Here is a 26667-nt window from a genome sequence, read left to right as displayed (position 1 = left end):
CCAATAAAAACTGCCCCACATCAATCACCTAGAATTACTAGGAATATTTCTAGCGTTAGTCGTTTCTCAATAAAACTGTCCTAGTCCGCACGGACAATATGACAGCAATGTATTACATACAAAAACAAGGAGGAACACTCATTGCAGCTGTCTTAGCTAGCACAAAGTATATGGAGATGGGCCATTCCACAAAATATATATCTTCTGGCAGAACATCTTCCAGGAGTGCACAATCAGATTGCGGATCTGCTCAGCCACAGCACATCCACAAATGGGATCTTCATCCTCAAGTTCTTCAACTATTTTTCCACATGTGGGGCCACCCATACATAGATCTGTTCGCCACACACGCAAATGCAAAATGCCCAACCTTCGCCGCCAGGTTTCCACACCCATTGTCCAATGGCAATGAGATATGGATGAACTGGTCAGGCTGATTTGCGTACACTTTTCCGCCACTCCCACTCATTCCACTTGTAGTACACAAGCTCAAGCAACAGTCTCTCAAAATGATCCTAGTTGCTCCCACATTGGCACGGCAACCATGGTTCACAACACTCCTCGAACTCTCAGTAGTTCCACAACAAAAATTACATCTCTCCCCAACACTGCTAACGCAGAACCATAGAGCGATAAGGCACCCAGATCTAGCACAACTGAATCTAGTTATCTGGCTCCTGAAATCCTAGAGTTTGGTTACCTTAACCTCCCACCGGACTGTATGAACATTATCAAGGAAGCCAGACGCCCTACTACTAGCGTGCTATGCAGCCAAATGGAAACGTTTTGTCATTTACTGCAATCCCAACAAAACTGACCCGCTGGATCAGGGGTCTCCAACGGTCCTGGGGGGCCGGATCCATTCCAGATTTTTTGGATATCCCCATTGAGATACATGTAGTAATTTTAAAAATCTGCCATGGATCCAGCCGTCCAGGACCGGTTTGGAGACCCCTGCGCTAGATGCTTCAATTCAGAACATCATTTGCCATTTGCTGCATCTACAAAGCTGTAATCTATTTTACTCATCCATAAGATTACATCTGGCTGCCCTTGCCGCCTACCTACAAAACAGACAACATTTGTTATTGTTCAGAGTACCTGCTATCAAAGCTTTTATGGAAGGCCTTAAAAGGATAATTCTTCCCACACTGCCACCCTCTCCAGTGTGGAATCTAAACATTGTACTTACTAGGCTCATGGGTCCTCCATTTGTACCCTTACACAAATGGGAACTGCAGTTCATTACATGGAAAGTAGCTTTCCTTGTCGCAATCACCTCTCTCAGGAGAGTAAGTGAGATCCAGGATTTAACTATACAAGAACCATACTTACAAATACATCATAAGGCGTTTCTTCGAACCAATCCAAGATTCCTTCCCAAAGTAATCTCTGCTTTTCATCGTAAGCAATCTGTAGAGTTACCAGTGTTCTTTCAAACCCCAGATTCCGCAGCAGAGAGAGCTCTTCACACACTAGATGCAAAAAGAGCTCTACTCTATTACCTTGATAGGACTAAACCTTTTAGAAAGGCAAACCAACTGTTTGTAGCCTTCTCTCCACCGCATAAAGGAAACGCCATCTCTAAAACTGGAATTGCCAGGTGGATAGTTAAATGCATTCAAATATGCTACCAAAAGGCAAAACGCATATTAACAATTCCCCCTAGAGCACACTCAACATGTAAACTAGGGGCATCCATGGCATTCTTAGGGAACATTCCCCTAGAAGACATTTGTAAGGTAGCTACATGGTCTACTACACACACCTTCACCAAACACTATTGCATAGATATGCAGGCAAAGCAACAGGCTTCTTTAGGCCAAGCTGTTCTTAAGACACTTTTCAGAACCACTGCAATAGATACAGGTGACCACCGCTAAGGTAGACACTACTGTACAGTCTATATAAAAGTATGAATACTGCAGCTCATGTGCCTCGAACGGAAAATGCTACTTACCAGTATACATACCAAGAACAGATGCGTACTGGTAAGGAGCATTTTCCTTTCCTATCAAGGAAGACCGATATAGCGTCCCCATAAGACTCCAACATGCAACCCAATTTAAATTTCACAAACCTTCCCATCGGGATGAGCTGTCTACTGCATGCACCTCAGCAGCAAAATTTACTTGCCAGTACTGTTCTTTTAGGGTGGTAGCTGCGGGTATGGGAGATCCAAAGGGGTCATCCCATAGCTCCCTCATACCAATATCGAATAGCGATTTTTCTTTTTTTTTTTTGTTTGAGCCAATCTTTTTAGAGCAGTCTGCTTTTATATCATCTCTGAGGGCTACTGCATATGCAACGAATTCTGGATTAGACCATAGTCTGGCCAATAGAGTACAGGATGAAGCCTTACATTTCTGGCTATTGCCTTCCTGCCCAGATCCAACACCAAAGGTTTTAGGGGAGTGTTTGCCTCTTACAGTTTTTCTCTCCGGGTTCTTCTTGGTGCACTTTTTTCTTTTTTTGTTTGTATGTACTTTTTATTAGCATTTCTTGAGGGGTACTTATCTTAAAACCCATTTTTGTCTAATTTTTTTTGTTCTGTTACTAGAAAACCTTTCATTGGGGCACGAATGAAACAAAAACCTTTGTGTTGACTACTTTAACCTTTCCCTGCCCTCATCCCTGCTCCTTTTCACAGTTGTCGCTTTTTATACTTTATGTTCAGGGCAGCATCCGTGTTTTGCCTCTTTTTCCTTCCCGGTTTGTTTGCCCTGCACTCAGTCCTTCGCTGAATGAAGCAAGAGTGTTGCTTCTCATTTCATCCCCAAAGGAACTCTTTTGTATCTCTTAACTCTGAGCCTTATTGCTTTTAGACTGCTTTCATAGTGAGTTATTTTTAACGTCCAAGGCTTAAAATATTCTTTCAGGTTTGTATACTGAGTTCTGCACTGGCATTCTAGAGCAAGAAAACGAAATACATTCAATCTAATGATGTAAAGTTGACGTCCATGACTGTTTAAATCAAGACCATCAAATGAAGATTCCTCTGTGGCCCCTCTCTAATCGCATGCCACCATGTGCAGCAAACCTTAGTTCCTTCTTACCCGACCCTTAGAAAGGTCCTTTCCTGTTATGTAATGTCCTGCCTAACTCCCCTCCAGTGCCTCTCTCTTCTTCAAAATACTGTTTAGACATTTTACCCATTGTTTCCCTCTCTGGTTCTTAAGACCTGCTGTAGGACCCTCCCTTAATGCTTGCCCTGCTCCCCTTAAATGTAAATTTTCTCTTACACTAACCTGCAGTGATTCCTGCTCTATGCTTATCCAGTCGATCTTGATACATTTATGTCATCTGTTACTCTTGCCCTATAATATCTACATCAAAATGCCATGGTACCCTACCGGCCATGGTACTTCTAAGAACCCATAGGATGATCTTTTGACATCCTGCGTCTACCCTGTGACCACAGTGTTGTTTTTTATTTTTTTCCAACTTTTGTCCAACTTGAGTCTCCATGTACAGGCTTTCCTGGCACCAACAGCTCTGCTCTTCCAACTGTTTGCTCCATTTAGCCAGATGTGTATTTCTCTCAACCTTTTTAGTATTGTGGTAACTGGTTTCAATGTGGCACCCAGTCACCTAGATAAGATTTTAGAGTTGACTTCCTTCTGAGCCTTGAACAGCTGTAGCTAGTTTCTGGACAATCCGCTGTTTTGTACAACAAGCCGCTCAACTGCGAAGCTGATAAATGGAGGTGCCTGCAAACATTGTGTTAGCTCTGTGTACCTTAGAGGATATGGAACAGTGGGAAACAAACTTTTTGGCTCATTCTCATTGGTTGAAGATACAGAAACCAGAAGAAGCAGAGCATGCTGGAACAAATAGAATCACTGATGCTTCATCCCTCCTGATTTGACTCTATACTTTCGTTATCTAAGGGAATAGGGAAAGGCATAAAGAAGAGAGACAAGTGAACATCTCTCCCCCCAGGTCTGTCCATCCAAGTTCTGGAGCAGATATGGTATGTGAGATCCTTCCCAGCTTTACAAAGCGAGCTATCACTCTCACATGTGCCATCTGCCACTTCAAGCTAAGAGCTGTTCACAACTCTGGACTGGAATTATAGTTCTGACATGACACCAGCCTCCACATTGTGCATCCCTTGAATAGGAACCACACTAAGGGGGAAAAGTCTGGAACTGGAAAGGTTATCTAATGCCACTAGGTGATGTTGTACAGTTCTGTGCTCATTCCATACTGCTCCCGAAATGACAGAGCGGTGCCACATGTCTGCTCCACTCCTGGGAGCAGATATCAGTTTCTTTCTTTCCGTGCCCTTCAAAGTAGATCTGGAGGTATGCTACCAAATTTGCCAGATTTCTGATGACTTCCAAGTTCCAAGTTTTTCAGTGTGCTGGACAATAATATCCCCACTGAAAACGATTGTATTCAAGCTTTATTGCAGCTGGAAAAGTAGATGTCCGTCAAAGCCCCACTCACAGTGAGTGTCTAGTGCCTGGGTTTGGGACACAACTCAAATTTGTTTGATAAGTGTACCCTCATGCAACATCCAAAGGTGTTTTTTAGACCGGGAGATGACATTGTATACCTCTAATCTCAAGAAGCTGTGGTCTTCAAATAGATCCTTATCCAAGTCCCGGACCTGAACTCCAACCCTCTCATGAGGACATTCTCACCACAGTTCAACTTCCCACTTGAAGTCCTCCACTAGTCAAAGTCAAACCACAAACGTAAAAAACAAATAAACCAAGATCCTACTCTGCCAATTTCACTCCAAAGACAAGACGCAAGGGTGTCAAGATGTACGTGACTCTCCATTGAGGTCACCAGCCATTGAACAAATTCCTCAGGTACTCACAGTCATCCTCGACCCAGAGGCAGATTGAGTCTTTCAGAGAAGTCATGCTGCAAAACCTGGGTGCACTTCCGGCTACCAATGGTGCTTCTTTATGCCGCACCAAACCATACGGGAGGGATGGGACCGGCCAGTTAACACTGGCAGGCCCCTTCCCTTGTGTCTTCTGTCCCCTTTAGACCTGTTGTGGGACACATATCAACTCCTGTTTAGGCTTCCACTCCAGCCCGAGGGATCCATGCTATTTCCTGCTGCACCGATGCAGTGGATGATCCGGAACCAATGCCCATGTCAGACATGAACTGATATTGACTTGAGCTTGATCGCTGTCACAATATTAAATCAACAAAGGGCAATCTGTTGTCAACCAGCTTGACTCTACTGCGTCGCAGCTTTCAGCAGTGGCGCCATTATAATTTTGGTTCTGACTCTGTTCCTGTGCTACAGTAGGATATTGATTATGTTGTTGAAGGGAATTACCTGCCCCCCCCACCATCACCACCATTATACTGATGATGCCGTGCACCTTGATTTATGTAATGAAAGTTGGCTTGAATACCTCTCTGAAACTGAGCTTGACTTGCCATATAGGCCGCCAACAGAAGAGGGTGGCTTATTTAAAACTTTTCGTACCAGTTCCTGGAATTTTGGGGTAATTTCTGAAGGCTAGTGTATAGGCAGAGATAGCTTTCCCAGCAAGGGATGGAGTAGTTAAACATGTGGTTCAGCACGGGTGCCAGTTTTCCACCTCCTCCCTGCTACAATGGCCAACACGCTGCTTTAGTTTGTCAGGTTGGGCTTGGAACATGTTCTGGAAGGCTTTGCCTGGTCTGTTCTCTCCTCCCAGTCCAGTACTCCTCCCACACCAGAGCGTATTTTAGAAGAACATCTGCCTGTCATGTTACAGGAGACAGTCTTTATGCTCTCCAGAGGTGCCATTGAGTGTGTACTGGAGAAAAGAAGGCATTGTTACTCTTGCCATTTCCCTGTCCCTAAAAAGAATGGCGGACTCGAGGCTTTGTTGGACCTCTGTCCTCTCCTTGGCTTAGCAGCAAAAGGACAAATTCATCATGCGCACATTGGCGCAGATGCCATCTGTTGTAAACCCAGTCGAGTAGATGGTGTCTTCAGTCTTGCAGGATGTGTAGTTTCATATACCCATCCTGTAAACCCACATGCTTCACATACGGTTCAGGGTGGGCTAGGAATATTTATTAGTTTGTTGTGCTCCCTTTCGGCTTCACCAGTGCCCCTCTGGTGTTCATAAAAGTAATGGCAATTGTTGCCCATCTTTGGATGGCTGAGTTAATGTATTCCTATGCCTTGATGACTGGCTGCTGAAGACTAGCTTGATGCAGTCTGTTGTGGATGGCTTCTAGACAAAGGTACCTTTTGAAATTGTTGGATTTCACCATAAATGAGACCACCTGATTCATTCTCAGAGGCTTCCATTCTTTGAAGCAATTCTGGACACTCTAGTTCAGGTCTTTATCTCCATAGCAACAGGTCTGCAGTAGAAGGCCGGCCCCGAATTAAGCTATTGGAGCTGTGGGACAAACATCTGGTCTGAAGGTCTTCCTGCGTTCTACCAAGGTGGAGGCTGATGTAGTTTCTTACAGACAGAGAAATGTGGTATTGCAACAAGGCCAAGTCTTGGGTCCAATGCCAGGAGGCTTCAAATCTCTGGAAATGGTTGCAGATTCAGGGCATATTTCTGGTCACCAACCACCTGTCAGCATCCTTGAATGCCAGATCAGACAAACTGAGCAAACGTCCTCTGGCAGATCATGAGTGGTGTCTACATCCTGAGGTGGTGCAAGGCATATCCCACCAGTAGAGGAAACCCAGGCTAGATGGTTTTGCCACTGTTAAGAATGCGCAGTGCTAACACTTTTGTGTGTTAGAGTTTTTGAACTAACAATACTTAAGAGCTACATTATTGCTAGAAGGGAAGAAGGGACTCCTGCATGACTTCCTGCTCAAGTCATCCAGGTTGCCCCAGTTTGATCAAGGAGAATATTGTGCCCAGAATGCCTGAGCATTTGTCTGCTGATGAGGCTACCACTTCAGGACAACCTCATGCTTCCCCTATAGGGCCTGATCCTCCACCTGAACTTACACAATATACATCTCCATGTGTGGAGATTGAAAAGTAGTAATTTATTGTGTTCTATTTGCCACCCAAGGAGCAGGATATCACCCTTGTTGCTAGGCATTCATTTATGCCAGGTGCTGGAAAACATTTGTACCTGATGTGGTGACCAGGACACAGCCCCTTACAGGAAAAGCTGTTAGACATCATTTTGTTTCTTTTGTCTGTAGCCTAGCAAGGCCTTGCAGTGGGCACTCTAGAAGGTTATTTCTGGCCATTTCAGGCTTTCTTTGTTTACTGGACCAACGTTACACACTTAAATTGTCTAATGTGTTGAGTTTTGTTAACGATTTTGCACACTTGTTATCTCTCAAGGTGTTATGAGCCCACAGTGGGACATTAAATAGATCTTGACATTGCTCATGTGTGGGCCCTTTTTAGCCTATGCATAACTGTTCACTTTGTGTCCCCACAATGAAGACTCACTTCCTCATTGTTGTTGTCACCATGTCACATCAGTGAAGTGCACCCACTTTCAGAGGAACAGCAGCCCATTACCATGATTTTATCCAGACAAATTAGTGATGAGGACTGGGGTGTCCTTTCTGCCACAGCCTGTGATTAAGGTCCTCCCTAGGTATTTGTTTGCTTTGACCATTACTGTGCCACTCCACACCAAAACTCCTTTCCATTCACCATTGGTGAAAAACAAAAGATAGCCAACCAAATTGCTTCCCGCTCCTTCCAATTTGAAGAGTGTTTGTCTTGCGTAGACCAGCAACCTTGCAATATTCAGTTCTGCATACTAGTGTATATGGTTACAAAAGATCGTATTGAAGCGGAGGGGTGTGGTTCACTGGTTAGAGGAGGCAGACCCGGAAGCAGAGAACGGCCCGGGACCAGGGTTCAATTTCCAACGCAGCAGGGTCGTGGACTAGGGTCAGCGGACTCGATAATTCTCGCCTCGGAGCCTACTCTACCCAGTGATCACACTCGGCAACTCTGGGCATTAGCTTGCCTCATCTCTACAACGGCCCCCCACATTCGCCGGGGATGCCTGGTTTCACCTTGGAGATACCCAGTAGGGACCATCTCACAGGGATAGCCATGACGGGTTCCCCAGCGGTCTACAGCGCCACGACGCCTCAGGGCAGCAGTGCGCTACAAGACACATACATACATACATACATTGGGGCTAGAAGACAAATCCTTTTCTGTACATCCTCTAACTTCCACTACCACAGAAACCCTTCATTCTACTGCTCCCTGAAAGTATGTTGATTATTGCGACAGTGTCTTGCTCTTCTGCCTATTGTGCTTTGGCCATAGCCTCTTCAATCGATCACTGATTGAGACAACCAGGTTCGTGAGGATGAACGTGAATAGACGAGAGAGCGAGAGAAAGAAAGAGAAAAGTTATTGTGTTTGTGACCCACTGGCAAGTTATAGTTGAGACCACGTTTATATAGAAAAACATTTTTTTGACCTGCCTATATCTTTGGCGGAGTTTGACGAATGTTTACAAAATCTTCCAACAAAAGTGCCATAGTGAGTCTTGTTGTGCAAGTAAAATTTCCGGGTGATCTGACAAGCGGGGGCTGAGAAACAGTGGGTTGGAAAAAATAAAATTTCCCATGTCAATTCCCATAGGAGCTTTGAACACAACTCCAGCCCGAACCGCTGGATGAAATTATAAAAGATTTGGCAGGATGGTAGATTTTGGTTTGCTGATCACGCTGTTAGATATCCGCTGGAAATCCGTTCAGTAGTTGTTGAGGAATTTAAGGTAAAGCAAATTAGGATAAGGATATCTGAGTGAGCCTAAACACATGGTGAGATCTGATTAGCTGCTAACACTTCAACTGGGAATTGCTGGCAGCCATCTTGAAACTTTGCTTCAGCCAAGTCCCACAGAAAGCGCTTAAAAGGAAAGGGGGCAGATCAGTAATACCCTGACTCCCATAGGTGTGGTGGGGGAGGTCCCCCTGTGACACCCAACAAGGCCAAAAAATGGGGGGGGCGTTAGGTGACGCACAAGCAAGATGGCCGCACAAGCATGAGGCTCCTGCAGCTCGATCCACTCATCTGCCCAAATATCCTCCCTAGGAGGTCCTAGGATCCATCCTGATGTGCCCAGCAGTTTCAGACCAAACAGAGCCTGAGCGGGGAAAGTAAGAAGCTGCTCTGGGCGCTCCTTCTGAGCTATTTGCGCTCCTATTGACTTGGGTGTTGTGCTGGCCTGCCATCCCTGGAGCCCTCCTTGGCGGTGCCTGGTATGCGGGCACCACGGTGCCCACGTGGTGTACGCAGCGCGCTTCTACCTGCTGATATCCAGCCTCGTTCACACTACTCACTCGAGTCGCCTCCAGCGTCATCGCTCCTTAAGCAACACTGCTCCCCGCTGCGCGATCACCTCTGGAAGCTTTATTCTACTGCTGCTGCTTCCCGTGACTGATGCGTTTGATATGGCGGCTTGACCATGCCACTGCTACGCATCTGGCCGTGCCGTGCCCGCCCTCCGCCACCGTATCCTCACTTCCGCACGGGTTTCTGTGATACTACGGGCGGCTCGCCCCCACGTTCCTTGTGCTGCTGCTCGGCACCCTCCCTGACTCGTGTGCTTGTGGAATCGGCTGCGAAACGGGCTTTATTATCCTGTCCTGAGTGGATGCACATCCGTCTGAGGATGGGCCACCCACAACTTGTTCCTGAATGCGGGCCGGAGACCGCTGCACTTTTTGGGAAACACACCCAGAGAGCGGCGGGTGCATAGCTTCACCGCCATGCTGAACCCGTTCTGCTCACCTACAAGACGATAAGAGGCAGTGACTTACGCCTGCACCCACCTCAGGTGCCACTCATCGTGGCCTTCCTTGCTGCACGGGCCACAGAGCATTGTGAGGGCAGTACGGCTGTGCATGTAGGACCCAGGCTGTTAACCCCTACAGCTGCTTTTGAGTCATCACGGCGCACATCACAGAGGGAATCCTGCGTTGACCCACGCCCGCTGTCCTGCCCTCCTTCCCCATCCCTGGGATTTGAAGATGCCGCTAGGCCCTGGTAGGGCTTGCTGTGCTCATGCTCACTAGTGCTGCATGACAGACTGGCTCTGAGGCCTATGTATATTAACACCTGCTTGGGGAATATTTGAATGTACTGAACTAACCATCCTCTCCTTGGATGCTCTGCTGCTACTACCGCGCCCTGGTAGCTCGTTTGTATTCACCAGTCACAGGGCACCCCTTGAGAGGCACTGCCACAGCACTGTCTGCTCATCCCTGCCCTAGCAGGTGAGATATTAGCGCCACACAGACTGTTGGAAACAGAATCTACATGCGCAGCTTGACCTCCCTAGCCTCTTCCTCCACGGGGGTCTCTGCACCAGGTCCCCATGAACACATCTCTTGTAACCCCCTCAGTCGTATAACCACAAAATGAGGAAGGCAGATGCCAAGCAAACTCTGTTAACATTTGAAGCTAGAAAGGGATATCGCGAGCAGCGTGAAGACCCTGGCCAGTCACCTGAATATCAGCAACAAGGAACAGAACCTCCACGTGACGATGGCTACGATGAACGCATCAAGGAAACAGAGCGTTGCATCTCGGACGCGTAAGATTCCACGTCTCACATTCAAACACAGGTTTCACATGTGAATAAACTCCTCAAATTGATTGCTGCCAAAAATGAAGACCTTGAGGCGCGCAGTAGGAGGAACAATATCCGCACCATAGTAATTCCAGAAACCACCAACACTGGTCGAATGGAAGAGTTTGTTGAGCGACTATTACGTCAAACAATCGAAGCGGAATCCTTCTCCCCTCAATTCATCGTTGAGCTAACCCATCATTCTCTTGGTCCTCGGCCTCCTCTGGGCAGTACGCCACAACCCATCATCACGAGGTTGCTCAATTACCGCGAACGGGATGTGGCCCACAAAGCAGCATGAGAGAAGCGGCGCCTCACATTTGAAGGGAACGAGTTCACACTCTATCCCGATTTCCCTGCCACTGTTCAAGAGGAACGGCAAAAGTTTCTACCAGTCAAACAAAAACTTCTCCAGGCACACATTGATTACGCTCTCATGTATTCAGCCCATCTCCAAGTGACCCATCAAGGCAAACAATACTTCTTCACGAACCCACAACAGGTTGAGGACTTTCTGAAGAGTATAAAACGTCACATCAGCTCTCGTTCGTCACGTGAATCATCCTCACGACCGCCCTCCCTGGATGGTACATAACTGAAACTTTACGAGCAACGACAACTTACTTCTGAACTGCTAGGCACCACTGTTCCTGCCTCGATACATGCACAGTATGACGCAGAACTGACAGAGAGAGAGATCTACTACTGCACACCAGATAAATGACTTCCTAGTGCTGTGCAACATCAGGTATCAAACACCCCCACTTTTGCAGAGTTTGACCACCTTAACAACTTACAACTCTGTGGGAGGGGTTTAAGCGTGCCTGCACCTAGGCGTTCCCCCTGAGGGTGCTCCGCTGCTTCTTTATTACTGACTATAATGCAAATAGTTTTTGTTCTTTTGGGGCCTTGGGTTGAGGTAGGGAATGTTCATTCTGGCATGTTGGGGGTGCTACAGTGGGTGGGAGTGGGACAGGGATTGTTCTTAGAATGTTTCACAGAATGTACAGGTAAGCTCAGGAGGCAACGATGACGCAAATCTATTGCCTATTTCACATACACAGTGCACATACTGCTCTGTATCTTGCTGTCTACTTTACTACATGGCAGGTTCACATCTCATCATAGCTTACATATCCTCACATGGAATGTCAGGGGGCTAAACGATACTCAAACAGACACCAGGTTCACATTGCAATGCTCCAAGAGACACTCTTAATTCCCAAACATGAGGGCACCTTTGCACATAAATGGGCGAGCCATAGGATTTTCTCATCCTACTCCTCCTATTCCAGAGGTGCGGCCATACGTATTAAAAACTGCACTCCTTTGGTTCTCTCTAGTTCTATACAGGATCAATACGGTGTTATTGCCTGGCATGGGGCAGGCAATAACGGTCACCTTGGTATGTAACTATGGCCCTAACACAGATACCCCAAAATTCTTTTCTACGCTTGGGGGGGGGGGGGGGGGGGGAGAAACTGTGGAGATAAGCTCTACTTGCATCATATGGGCCGGAGATTTCAACAGCACTCTCAACCCTGCCATGGACAGATCTCACACCGCACCACTACACTAGATCACACAGATTGCTTCGTGATATAGTATCCACTAATGATTTGCTAGATACATGGTGCCATGTGCACCCTCAGCACATGGCAGGTACACACTACACTGCCTTACACACATCTTGGGCCCGACTGGATTATTGCTTAGTGTCGCATGGCCTCGGACCGGCAATCCTAGCTGTTACACACTTAGCACGGACATACTCCGATCATTCACCGGTCAAGCTGACGCTATCTCCTCCAGGATATGGGGGTCCCTCGTGCTGCTTGGAGATTATCGCCCCTTATGTTACGTGATGATGTGGAAATCACAGACTTCTTTCATAAGAACAAGGGCTCCGTAGAACATGTTGAAACAGTGTGGGAAGCTTTTAAAGTTACGATCCAGGGGTTTTGTATCTCGAAAACTTCAGGAGTCTTGCATGATATCCAGGGAACGTTAACTAAATTGGAGAAGGAACTAAAGAGTCTTGAGGTTTTGTTATCTTCAGGCACAGAAGGGAAGACTGAACGTGAATTCCGCAAAAAGCTCTCAGACTACATAGCAACTGCAGATCGAGAGATGAAATTTAGAGGGAAATACTGGTTGGCCCACAGATACTGGGATGGTGAGCGCCCTGGCGGAAACCATTCGAAAGCCCCGCTTTGCTAACTATATCCTTGAGATTGAAGGTCCTGATGGTGAGGTACACAGAGCTACTACTGACATATTAGGCATCTTTGCCGCTCATTACTCCACCTTATAATCTTCTGGCAGCGATATTCTCTTGATCTCGCTGCCTATCTGGAAGATGTGGCGTTAGGATGGCTAGGAGACTCACAAAGAGAGTTCCTGTGTGCTCCCTTCGAGCTAGATGAGATATTGGAAGCAATCATGCATATGAAGTCCGGTAAGGCCCCCGGCCTAGATGGCCTGCCCATCGACTTCTACAAATTGTACATTGACCAGCTGGCCCCCATCCTTAAAGAAGTGTTTGAAGATTCCTTAGAGACTGGAGTACTCCCCTCCTCCATGAGAGAGTCACTTATTACCTCCCTCCTGAAGCCCGGAAAACCAGTGAATCAATGTGATTGTTATAGGCCATTATCTCTCATCAATGCTGATGCTAAAGTACTTGCCAAGATCCTAGCCAATAGACTAAATGTACTAATGGAAAAGCTTGTTCTCCCAGATCAAGCTGGTTTTATCCAGGGTTGCGCAACCACGCATACCTTTTTTTTCTATTTTGCATAATGTGGATCCTGACCTAGCAATGGCCGCAGTGTTTTTTAGGTGCCACTAAGACGTTCGATTCCCTTGAATGGGACTATCTCCTAGGGGTTCTACAACGTATGGGCTCCCCCCCACTGTTCCTTTCCTGGATAAGTCTCTTATATCGGCTCCCCACAGCCAGAGTCCTGATTAATGGACAAATATCTCCGGCCTTCCCTATTACCAGTGGCACTATGCAGGGATGCCCTCTCTCCCCCTTGCTTTTTGCCTGGTGGTTGAGCCCTTGGCAGCTCGACTTAGACCACACCACCAGGATAAAGCGCTGCATTGCAAAATGTGTCAGATACTTATTTCCCTTTACGCGGACGACATTACTCTGTATATTAGGGATCCACAACACTACTTAAACTCTTTGCTGCTAGAATTTATTGTTTTTGGGAAACTTTCCGGGATCCAGATAAATTGGGGGGAATCTCAAATATTCCCCCTCACGCCTGCAGCCATGCAATTCCCTCCGGACTACCCCCTAGACTGGTGCCAGTCCGACATGAAGTATCTGGGTATCTGCATTTCTCGAGACAGGGAGGAGCTACTGTGCCTTAATTACGGCAGGACGCTAGATCATATCTCTGGATGCGTCACCTGCTGGATCGCACTACTTCTTTCCATAGCGGGGTATGCCTCACTCATCAAAATGGTGATTCTCCCACAACTTCTGTACTTATTCCTAAATATCCCATGCCACCCGGGGGGACACTTCAAAGCATTGCATTCAATGTTGAACCATTTAATCTAGGGGGGGGGGGGGGAGAAACCACATCTACAATGGAATATACTCACCAGACCATATTCTCTAGGAGGGTTTGACGGACCGAACTTCGAATTATACTAGACGTGTGCCCAAGCATTTTATGCCTATTATTGGTTCCACCAACCCACATATATGCCGCAAATCGCAGTGGAGCAGTGGCTGGCTGACCCTGTCCCCTTGCAGGCATAATTTATACAATTTCCCAACCCAGAGACAAAGGTTCCACATCCACCGCATGCACAGTTGCGGCATGGATACGCATTATGTCCCTGTTAAAAGCCCCAATGCTGTATTCCCCTCTACTTCTGTTACTCTATCATCTCCAAATGCAGCTACTCCAAGAATCAATATTTCGTAGGGTAACAGAACAGACTAATATCTCAACTTGGGGCGATCTATATCGAAACAGGACTTTCCTCTCACAGGGAAAGATGTCCATAAGGCTCCCTCCGCTTCAATGGACTTATTTCTATATGTTCGACTCTGCAAGGGTATACGACATAGCACTCCGGCTTTTCCGTTAGTGCCCCCTGACACTGACCCCTCTACACCTCCTGCTTCTAGCTACTTCGACAGGACACATGGTTTCCCTACTCGATCACACAATGCATACTCAGCAGGACGTTACTGCATGCACCTCAAGCACGTGCACATTGGGAAGCAGAGTTAGGTTACGAACTCACGGATAAACAGTGGACGTATTATTGCCAGCAAACGGCACAAATCTCAGCAAGCAGTAGGCTTCGCATCACACATTTTAAATTTCTACATAGCTTGTATTACACGCCGGTTAAAATGCACAAATACAAATTGAAGGATTCAGACCGGTGTGATAGATGCTGCATGACTGGGGCTGACTTTTTCCACTTAGCCTGGGACTGTTCAGGGCTACACAAGTTCTAGAGGCAGGTCTTCGAAGCTCTGGCCTCAATTATAGCAACTACTTTAGTCCCCACACCCCTATTAAACCTACTGAACTACACTGAATTAATAGATAAACCACACCGTTGCTATCTCACAACAGCTTTCCTAATGGCTAAGAGGCGTGTGGCCTGTAGTTTGGGCAGGGGTAGGGCACCCACATTCAAAGATTGGCTCACTGATTTAATATACTGCCAAGAACAGCTACATAATTATGGTGAACTACTTCCTCCAGTCACGACCCAGAGACATTTGGGACCCCTTAAAAAATTATCTGTTGACATGTCCCCTACACTCCTCCGGAGATGCAGCTGCTACAGGATCTTTTCCTCAGAATGCCCCATAAGGCTCACATTAGGTACATTATATTTTTTTGACTAAGGCTTTTCTGTCACTGTATCCATTTCAATGTGTACTGCTTATGTTTTGCTGATTGATTGTTGATATTTACTGTTGTGCAGTATTGCACTTACACAAGCATATACTTAATGCTACTGTCTTGCATTGTTTGTCTCAATGCATTTCTTGAACCTCTGTATTGATACAGCGCTCAAGGACTGCTTCAACTCCACCCTATGCCATTCAAGGTCCATGCCTGAACCGTGTCAATCTCTAACTATGTGCACTTGTGTCTGTATGGTTGCTGAACACCTTCATTGCTGTATTTTCTCTTTGAAAACGAATAAACACAGTTTAAATTTAAATAAATTTCAGAGCTTTATTCAGTACATTTTCCATGACTATAAAAGCATGCTATAAAAACAGACAGAGTATCCCAAATATAATTTGCATTCATCATCGGTATACAAATACAGACCATATTAATTAAAACCAAAACATAATTCAATAAATAGTATTAACATCTCATTTGTTCACAATTAATATGAGGTATCTAAGGATCATTGGTTTTCATAGTTTTCATATAATACATTCTCCAAGTACGAAAGGGTTTTTCTTTTCTTATTTGCCATTTGGACAAATTTACAAGCAGCATTCATAATTCTCTCATTCTCCAAGCTACAAATAATATTAAATGCTTGCTTGTAATGATAGTATACATTTGTTTTAAAAATAAGTTTTAAAATAAGCTTACGAATATCCCTATAAAAAGCACAAAATAAAGTGCAACGTTGATTGTGGGGATTTACCATCACATGGGCAGTTTAGTAATAAATGGTACATTTTCCTTTTTGCGGGGAAAGCAACCAGATAATGTAAGCTGCCTAATCTCAATCTAGTGAGATAAAACTTTAGCTGGACGTTTCTTATGATAACAAGGTAGGGTTGTATACACCTGTTGAAGGGACGTTCATAGTAGGATATAACACTATGTTTTTTCGCTTCATCTGCCTCCCTCGCTAAATCCATAGCAACAGTAAGTCTTCTTTTCAGTTCTTTTTTACTGTAATCTACAATTAGCATTGGTTCTTTACAATCTAACTTGATATTACAACTTTCTAAAAGTGATTGTATAAATTCTTGCCAAGCTATTTTTCTCCTCTTGTCTAGGGACAGGCAGTCTAGTAATGTTTTGTGTAAACCTAGCTTCTTCACATGACCACACCCCATGCTATAATGTTAAACCAGCTATTTTTATGAAGTCGCAAATATAGGGTACAGACAATTCTCTATGAGCTAAAGTATTAGACGTTGAGCTTGGAGCCGCTAGTAATCGTTTTAAAAACTTGTTCTCCTGCGTTTGGAGGGTTGCAGCACTAGCTCTCCCTCATAATGCTGCGCCATAACAAGCAGTTAAAACTGCCTTTGATCTTTATAAATAGAGCATTTCCCTCACAGATTTATTCCCTATTTTTTCAGAAAATCAAAAAATCCCTTCCATACTTCGAGAAAATGTTAGCTTTGCTAAATTGACGTGTTGTCCCCAGGTCCCATTTTAATTAAAAAGCAAACCCAAATAAATAAAACTCGTAACCCTTTCGATCAGAATGCCTTCCAAGTTGTGTTGTTTAATCTTTCTATTTTTCCTACCACAAGTCATAACTAAGGTTTTTGTTAGGTTTAATTTAAGATCCATCCCAGTCATAATAAGTGCAAATTTTTCAATCAGGTGTTGCAAACCGTTTGCCGTCCTAGAAATCAGGACAGCATCGTCTGCATAGAGCAGCACTGGTGTCGGTCGACAACCCACTTTTGGGACATCAGCATTAATATTTTGTAAACAACGATCAACGTTATTTATATACAATAAGAATAGTAGGGGTGCTAAAACGCACCCCTGCCTAATACCTCGTGTTACCCTCAAATCTGGCGTGCACTCCCCCTTCGGCCCAAAATGAACTCTAGATCGACTATAAATTTGGGATAGGTAAACAACAATATCTTTGGGGGCTCCAATCTCAACCAGCGTTCGCCACAATTTTTCATGATTAACCAGGTCGAAAGCACTGGTGAGATCGGCAAAGCAAAGATGTAAACTGCCCCCTTTAGCTATAGTATATTTACCCACCAAAAGATCCAAATTTAGACACTGTTCGATTGTTCCTATCCCTCTCCTGAAACCATATTGGGCCTCTGATAAGATGTTATATTTAGAGGCCCAGGATTCTAATCTACCCAGCAAAACTCTCCCCATCAGTTTTGAGATGGAATCTAAGAGGGATATGGGCCGATAACATTTTGGGTTTCCTCTGTCCCCTTTTTTAAAAATAGGGACTATGATGCTTTCCACCCAAGATGTGGGCAGTTTTCCATCAAGAGTTGCATTAAAGAACTTCTGTAAGACAGGTAACCAAAAATCAATCTTACATTTGAAAACATCGATAGGGACCCCATCAGGGCCAGCGGCTTTGCCACTTGCACTTTTATTTAGTGCTCCTATTATTTCTTCTACAGTTATCTGAGGCATCCCTGCTGGCTCTACGGTTAAAAATAATTTTTCCTTATTTTGTACGATATTGATCCCTCCAGGGTTAAAAATATTTCCAAAGTGGGTTATCCAGCCCTCAACAGGCACTAGGGCATTTATTTTTACAGCAGGAGTATCCTTAAAAAAATGGTAATTGATAGTTTGCCAAAACAGAGTTGTATCCCAGGTTGCTGCCGCTTGAGCTAGTTTCCCCCCACGCCTCTTCTTGGATCTCTTTTTTTCTGTCTTTCAATGCTAAATTATATTTCAACCTTAGTTGTTTTATTCCACCTAGGTTTGATTTTTAAAATTCCTTTTAGGTCCCTATTCAAACTCGAACATTCCTTATTGAACCATCTAGGTTCTTGATTGTGATTTGGACTTCTGTTTTATTTTTAGGTCATTTGCTATTTCAGTAATATTAGAAAATGCTCCATTGATATCTGAGTTAGTTACTGTGTCATGTAGGCAAATATCAATTTCGCCTTGTGTCTTCCCGATAATTGTTTAAAAAAATAGAGAAGGATTTACTCCTGACCACTTAATAGAAATTCCATTCGAGCCATAAGGCTCAATTTTTTTCCTCTGTTGCCTTCCCTAGATTTATCCTAGCGATATTTATGTCTAAGGTCAAAACCAGGGGGTGATGGTCACTAATAAGGCATTCATAGGCAAAAAAAGGAGCGCACTAGTTTTGTGTAGTAGTCAGTGATAATAAAGTGGTCAATTGTTAACCTAGATCTAGAACCAAGAAAGGTATGAGGGGGGTGGTGTTCATCTTCACTCTTTACATCCAAGATTGCCAGATCATATTTGTGGACAACAGAGTTAATGGCTTCTCCATATGTATCGTGGGGGAAATGTGAAATTGGATCTCCATGGTCATTCAAATATCCGCATTGTTTTTCCACAACAACTCTACATTTATCCCTGTCAAAAAATCATCAAGGTCTTTTTCTAGCGAATTAATCACCTTAAATCTAGTTTTATCAAAAATATTATTGTAATAGTTTGATGACAACGGCCTGGCTCCCCTCAGTTTTAAGACAAATAAATTGAAAAAATTGTGAACTAGTATATGATTTTATTTTAACGAGAGGAAGATGGTGATATTGCGACTGCAAGACCACCCTTTGCACGACCCATCCTAGATGGTATGGCGTCTGTACATATAATTTGGTAGCCATCTATGAAGAAGTGTCTAATTTGGCACGTTTCTTGTGACATAATTACACTATGGTTCTCTAGTTTATTCAGCCATTCCTCATAATTTAATTTCGATCTAACCCCTGCCACATTCCATGACATTATACTTAAATATTTTTGGCAAGGTTGGCTTCCACTAGCCAATTGTTCGGTACCCATTTCCCCCATTTCTTGTACTAGGGCCTGCCAATCATAGGGTACTATCCTTCGACTAGCATTTTTTACATGTAGCCCTCTCTCATTTATCTGTATTGCCCATTCTCCGGTACTTGTTCGATACACATCTCACCCTTTTCATTTCCTATGGACTGCTCATCATAATATATCTTACCATCACAGACATTTTTTACAGATGGTCCAATCTCATTTACACAAATTAACCTATTTTCAAACAGTGGGGCTTTTTGATCATCCCTAGCTTTTTTTCTATGTCAATCTGGATCGCTAAGCTGACTTAGTGGGAAAAATCTATTTACTGTAGAGGTGATCCCTATAACTTCTGGCATTCCCAGATTATTTCCAATATGATGTTGCTCATTCCTTGGATTATACAAATATCCAAGTGGGAGAGCTATGATCTTGTCCCCTGGTATATATTGGGTTCAACCCTACAATTGCCAAGCCGATTTAGCAAGCTACCCACCAATTCCCTGCTGCAGAAATTAACTACCACACCATCCTCGTAGCAGTCTTTTCTTGATTTCCCTACCCAGCTTACTCTTGTGAGTATTAGTATACTTTTCTGTAATAGGTCAATATTAGAATTTGTCTTATTTGCGATCCAGTGCGCCACCTGATTTTTTAAAAGTGTCATATGATTCTTTCCTGTCCCCCCTTGTTTTAGGCACATTTTTCAAGATTATCACATGAGGGTTCGATTGAGGGAGTAAATATAAAACATCAAAAACATTATTATTCAAAGAGCCTACTTCATTTAGCTTCCCATGATTTTTTACATTATTTAGGGTCATTGGCTTGTTTGTGTCCGATCTTATATACTGACCTAAAGGGAGGTCCTTGTGATTCATTGGTCCTTGAGATACGGGTCTTGGTCTCATTTTACCATCTTGGCCTTGTAGTGCAGTTTGTACCACTAGAAGATCTTTCCGGGTTGTAGGCAATGGGTTTATCACTTGGGTTTCCTCTAGAGCATTTTGGGATCCAAGTTTTAATACCAATTCTACAAGACTCATAACAACCTTCTTTAGTAGGTCTATTTCAGACACAAATCTTCGTTCAATGTTGTCCATTTTCCCATGTAGTTTTTTAAACAAATTTTCCAGATTCAAGGGTTTCATGGCGCAGTAATTTTCCTTATTTACATTTGTATTATATTTTACCCCTTTATTGGCCTTTCGGTTGGATGTTACCTTTTTTTTCTGGTTTAGTATTAGTATTTCTTTAGCTTTGGGGAGAGTTTGTTTCTATTTTTTTGCAGGTGGGGAGTCCATTTCTAAAGATCCAGTCAATTCGGATATTTCTAGGGATCCTGTCATTATACAGGGATTCTTAGCACTTTTCCTAATCTCCGTTATTCATTCACGGGTACTAGAGGATATAGACTCTACCACAGAAATGTTTTCTTTTCCAATATCATCGTTCTGCAAAGCGATAGGTGATACGCCCACTAATGTTTTCGCTGCCTCACTATCCCATTTCTTCATTGCCGCCTCTAAAGCGCCCTTTGTTGCAGCAAGTTCTTCTTCGACTTGGGTTATTTCATTTGTAATTATCCCAACTGCACTTTTCAGGATGTTAGTTATTGGTACGCTTTGTTTTTTGCATGCCATCCCACCACTAGGGGCCAATTTCCTCTTGCCCATGATCTAATTTCGGTTTATTGAATTGTGGATTATCGTTGGTTTCTTGCCACAAAAGCTGTTTTCTAAAGGAGCCAAGAGGAACGGCTCAGCCCTGCCTGGGTCTGTCGCGGATGGGCGCAGACGGGCCCGCCTTTGGCCCGGGCTTCGCCCTGGCTAGCCTGCGCGCGTCCTGCGCCACGGGGGCTCCCAGTTGGTTGTGATGGCTGGCGCTGGCTCTCGCAGCCCCTCTCGCGAGACCGCACGGCCTTCTGGGGGATGTAGTGCCCCGCCAGTCGGCGGTTCGCGGGAGCAGCGAGATAGCTGGCAGGAAGGGAGAGCTTATCCCGGTCTCCTCAGCAGGACAGAAACGAAAGGGCAGCAGCAAGGTAAATCCGAGGGTAGAGAAGTTAAAAAACAAAAAAAAAAGGCCAAACAATAATTTTAAAAACATGATGGAAGCGTGAATCTGTGGCAAATTGTTTTTAAAAAACAAGCCGTGGCTCCCGCACTTACTTTGGAAGCCCTCGGGTGGGCCGGGGTCATTTTTTTAAAGAAAGTAGTGGGGAGCACGAGCCCCCCTTCTAAGGCTCATTGATCTCCCTGGGGATCACCACCTCCCCGGGGATTTATTGATAAAAAGGAGGGGACACACAGGGCCTCCCTCCATGGGCTCTATAGGCCCCTGGGATAACCACCTCCCCGAGGCTAAAGAAAGATTTACAACTCCCAGCAAGTCAGAACAGACACAAACTCTGCTGTCAGCAAGCGAGAGCTGTGAAAGGATTCCTCTGACAGACCAGGAGCTGCATGTTTAGCAGCTTCCTGTCTGTGAGAGCAATGCTGGCTCCCATGAGGCACAGGGTCAGACTGATTTGCATATAGCCATGTCTGAACTGGGGTGGCAGAGTGGGCTAAAGAACGGTGATGGATTAAACCCAGATCTTTTGACTGGGTGTGAGTGTTTGAGTGATTCAGATGCTCCGTCCATCACCACCCCATTTTGTACCGCTTTTGGCCACCATAAGTGTGGCAGGGTATGCTCAGACGAGAGTCCCTTGCTCACTTTGCCACTGGATTCAAGCAAGCCGGGCTGAAGACGGCTGGAATGCCAGAAACCGGTCCTCGGAAGCTTGTTTCCGGTCCAGGGAAGACATGGCTTGGCAGTTCGGGCTGGACTGTTCCCATGAGGCACAGGGTCAGACTGGTTTGCATATAGCCATGTCTGAACTCGGGTTTGCAGAGTGGGCTAAAGAACGGTGATGGATTAAACCCAGATCTTTTGACTGGGTGTGAGTGTTTGATTGATTCAGATGCTCCGTCCATCACCACCCCCTTTTGTACCGGCTCCCGCAGGATGCGGTGAGCTGGCTAGGACCTCGGGGCTTTGAGCTTCCATCCGCGGCCCTGAGGGGAGAAGACGAGAAAAAGGCAGAATAAAGTTCAGAAAATAGAGAAGAAAGGGGCAGAATAAAGGCCCGAATGAGCAGAAAGAGGCAAGATAAAGGTAAGAAACGATCAGAAAGAGGCAGAACAAAGATCAGCAATGAGCAGACAGAGGTAAAATAAAGGTGAACAATCAGCAGAAAGAGGCAAAATAAAGGTGAGCAATGAGCAGGAAGGCAGAAAGAGTCAGAGTAGAGGTCAGAAATGAGCAGCATGAGGCAGAATAAAGGTCAGAAAGTTGCGAAATAGCGATCAGAAAGAGCCTAAATAAAGGTCGGTAACGAGCAGAAAGAGGCAAAATAAAGGTAAGAAACCAGCATGAAAAAGGCAGAATACTAGGGGTAGATGGTAAACTCTGCTGTGCCGATGGAGTTTGAGACAGTCAGACCCACACATACCACGAACACACACACACTTCATTGCTTCTTCTTTCTGGAAGTATATTCCCCAGTCATACCTGTGTTCCTGTAGGCTGCTTAACATATACCTTGACTCCAGGAAACTAACCGCTGAGAGGACTTGGCTGCAACAAAAGATGCAAAAGCCTGCTTCTTCTCCTCTCTCTCTGCCCCAACAGACTTTGTAGCAATAACCTGGAAGTGTTTTGCTGAATCCTATTTTCTGCTTGATCTGCAGGATCAACCATATCTTAGATCCCAGAGACCTGAAGGCCTCACAAATAATAGGTAATCACTTTCTTTGTGGCCCTTCAGCCTTGCCCAAGCGTCTCGAGGCAGAAGGACATTCCTAAATGTTCCAACTAGGGCACAATGGGACATAATAAAGTAATCCCGCTCTCAGGATTAGAGCTCAGCTCCAAAACGCAGATAAAAAAAGGATGTGCTCTTGGTGAGAGGTCCCAAAATACTGGGGAATTGAGGAAGGGGGTAGGATATTTGTTCATGGCTTGACGGGGTGCTGGCCTTTATAAGAAAGGCTTTAAGTCCTATTTACTTTTCGCCATTCCAGAATTCTACCTGTTGCTTATAACAACTGCTTCCTATGATTTTCACACAACTCTGAGGAATTGTTTGGGTGCTCACAGATGGGAGATAAGGGAGAGGGCAGGGTTGTCTACTGCCACAACACCAAATCCAGGAATATTTGGGGCATACATTGTCTTTTGAATGTCTTACACTGTGTGGACCATTACATTGGTGTTTTATTCTTTTTGTTCATATTGTGCCTTTCATTGTTTCTGGTTTGGAAGATTAAACATAGGCAATTTACTTTTTACTGTGTTTATTGAAGTGCAGCTATGTGTTCTGAAATGCACTGTATACCGTTTAAGGAGCTGAATCTGGTATTTTCACGGTTGGTTCCACATAAAAACAATGCATTATTACCATCAAATTCTGGTGTTAAGAGCATTTGAAACTCAAACCATTGTGCCTTTTCCTTCCATAGGTTCATTCTAGAGGACTTAAGCTTGGCATCTACAGTGACATTGGTAACTACACATGCGGCGGCTACCCTGGCACCACACTGGACACCATCACACTCGATGCCAACACATTTGCTGAATGGGGAGTTGACATGTTGAAATTTGACGGCTGTTATTCCAATTCATCAGTTAAAGTCATAGGTCTGTAATAATGTATGTCCCAACGCTCATCGAATGCTTGTGAACTTTATTTTCATTTGTTGTTGGTACGCTTAATGCGCTGAGGTAATGAAGTTTCTTTTGCCAACATTCCTTATGTCATGACATACATTGGGACACCAGCATTTGGTGATTTTTGCATCAAAAGAGGAGTGGAGTTGGCCTAAAGGCTAGGGCAGTCAACCTCAAATCTGGGGAACTGAGTTCAAGTCTCGGCAATGACGCTGAACATACTGTGATTCTGGGCAAATCACTTAATTTCCAAAAATGAATGTGTCCTCATGTAATGCAACTGATGCTATGTAATGCGCTCTGATACCCGATTCGGGTCAAGTTCGCGCTATACAAAACTCTGTAAAAAAAAAAAAAAAAAAAAAAAACCTTTTCTGAACCTAAAAAGGGTCAATACACCTTGCACTAAAAAAAATTGCTGAACTTGTAATCCTTTCAAAGTGAACAGTGCAACAAGGAACTAATATGGGTATACAGCAAGATGAGGAATCAACCATCTACGATTAATTAAAGGAATCCAGTACACAAGCGTTTAGATAACTTTGATGGTATCAGAAACTTTTTTTACATTTTTTTAATTAAATTCGAAAGATATGTTTCTTCAACAGGCCACGTATCAAAATGTGGTTTTCACCCAGTCTCGGGCAGAGGCATCTTGATGCTACATTTTACTTAAACACCAGATCTGTGTATGTGCGCGTGTCTAGATTGCGAGTAAAAGGGATCTGAAGTCCTCCTATATATGACGATTGTTTACATGAAACACATCTTCAAATGACCCCTGAAAGCAAAGCCAGGCAAGATTTCCTATCAATGCAGAGCATATCTTTGAGTCCCCTTTTACTCTGCATCATACCAAGTTCAAGTTCAAACGACCTTTATTCGAATTTCATAAAATTCATAAAAGTACCACAATAAAACAATTCAATTACATGACAGATCAAAATTACAAAATTCATAATTATTAAAAAATCTAATGCAACTCTCATAAGACTATTTTCAGGGGTTTTCCATCATTTTGCGTACACGTGTTCTAAGTCTCAGAAAAGTGCTAGTGCGAAAAATTTGTTCATCTGTGTCCAGGGAGAGCAACATTGTATAAGACTCCCCCAACGAAAGGGGTCTTTGTTTTCTAAAATAAGGAATTAAAAACCAATTGATATATTTTAAATAAAATTTACAGAAGAATAGAAAGTGCAAATCATTCTGTTTACTAATGCCATCACAGGGACATGGATTGTATTGTGTTGTGTGTTGATAACCCAAAGGTAAGTCCAGTAGGAATTTCACTGATCCCGCCCTTAGGCGAAACAGTGATCTCTCCCAATTGGTCATAAAGTGAGGTAGGGTGGAAGTGGTCTCCTACATAATTCTTTCCCCATGTAACTCACAACAGTTGATTTGAGTGTTTCCCTTACCATTCGTTCAGAATTATAAAGTGCATACAGTGCTTGTTTGACCTCAATTTTGTCTTTGGGCTCAATCCTGCTTGGGTCGGAGAAAAGATCTCCTCTGTCCACGGCACTCAATGTTTTTAAAACTCCCGCAAGCCAGGGGTTTGCCAGGCCATGGTCACATTTAAGACAGTCTTTTATAATATTTTGCCTTAGAGTGGCTGAGTTATTCCTCCAGATCCTGATCCAGAATAGAGCTGGTCTAGTTCTAATAAAGTCACATACATAGGGGAGGTTTAGTTCCTCATGACAAATAAATTTGGAAGATGAGATTGGGGCGCCCAGTATTTTTCTACAGAATCGGCTTTCTTCTCGCTGGATACTTGGACTTTTTCCCAATCCCCAGACCTCAGCCACATATGTAGCTACAGGTAAGCACTGTTATCTAAAAAATGTTTAAAATAGCTCTGGTGGCACCTATTCTCTTTGGACGTGACGAGCTCAAAATAGAATTGGTGGCTTTCGAGAACTTGCCCATAGCGTAGGCAGAGTGCCCACTCCATGAGCCGTTCGCAGCGAAAACCAACCCTAAATATGGGAGTGTGGTTACAGATTCTAATTTATCTGTCCCTATATGTATGGTGTTGAGCTTTCGTTTCCCTGGCCCACATGGCATAATAAAAGATTTTTTAAAATGTACACGCAGATCTAAGCCCTCCATGTATTGGACGAAACTTTTAACAAGTAAACGGAAGGCATTTGGTGTTCGGCCCATAAGGACCGCGTCGTCTGCGTATAATAAAACTGGCAATGGTTGCCCCTGGATTATTGGTACATCACTAGTCACTTGTTTTAGGGTTTTGGCTAGACTATTAATATAAATAATAAACAGCAGGGGTGCTAAAACGCACCCCTGTCTTACCCCCCTGCCAATGTTGATAGGTCCAGATACTTCTCCACCCATCCCAATCCTGACTTGTGCCTTGAGATCAGTGTGGAGGTAGGCCAGGAAGTTAACAAGAGCCTCATCATGTCCATAGTTCAGGAGGGTTGCCCAAAGTTTAGATCTATTCACTAGATCAAAGGCGGATGAAAGATCTATGAACGCAAGGTAAATAGTAGATGATCGGGCAACGCTATACTTATCAATTATCAGTTTTAGATTCAAGCATTGCTCCACCGTCCCCACCTTGCTCCTGAATCCAGTCTGACACGGGTCCAATAGACCTGTATCTTCAGTCCACTCTACCACCCTATTATAA

At 44.3% G+C, this 26667-nt stretch overlaps 1 protein-coding gene across 1 annotated transcript in view; it reads left to right on the top strand.

Annotated features, from left to right (window-relative positions):
- The window catches only part of LOC147685287 (alpha-N-acetylgalactosaminidase-like), a 163481-nt gene that overhangs the window by 87966 nt on the left and 48848 nt on the right, over window positions 1–26667 (top strand). Inside the window, exon 4 of the mRNA XM_086941200.1 lies at window positions 23804–23981. Within this exon, the coding sequence (XP_086797326.1) occupies window positions 23804–23981 (178 nt within the window). The remainder of the gene's footprint in view (window positions 1–23803; window positions 23982–26667) is intronic.

The sequence above is a fragment of the Lissotriton vulgaris genome, chromosome 10, assembly GCF_964263255.1.
Source record: "Lissotriton vulgaris chromosome 10, aLisVul1.2, whole genome shotgun sequence".
Taxonomy (NCBI): domain Eukaryota; kingdom Metazoa; phylum Chordata; class Amphibia; order Caudata; family Salamandridae; genus Lissotriton; species Lissotriton vulgaris.
Note: the sequence above shows the minus strand (reverse complement) of the source record. Positions and strands in the feature narration are given on the sequence as shown.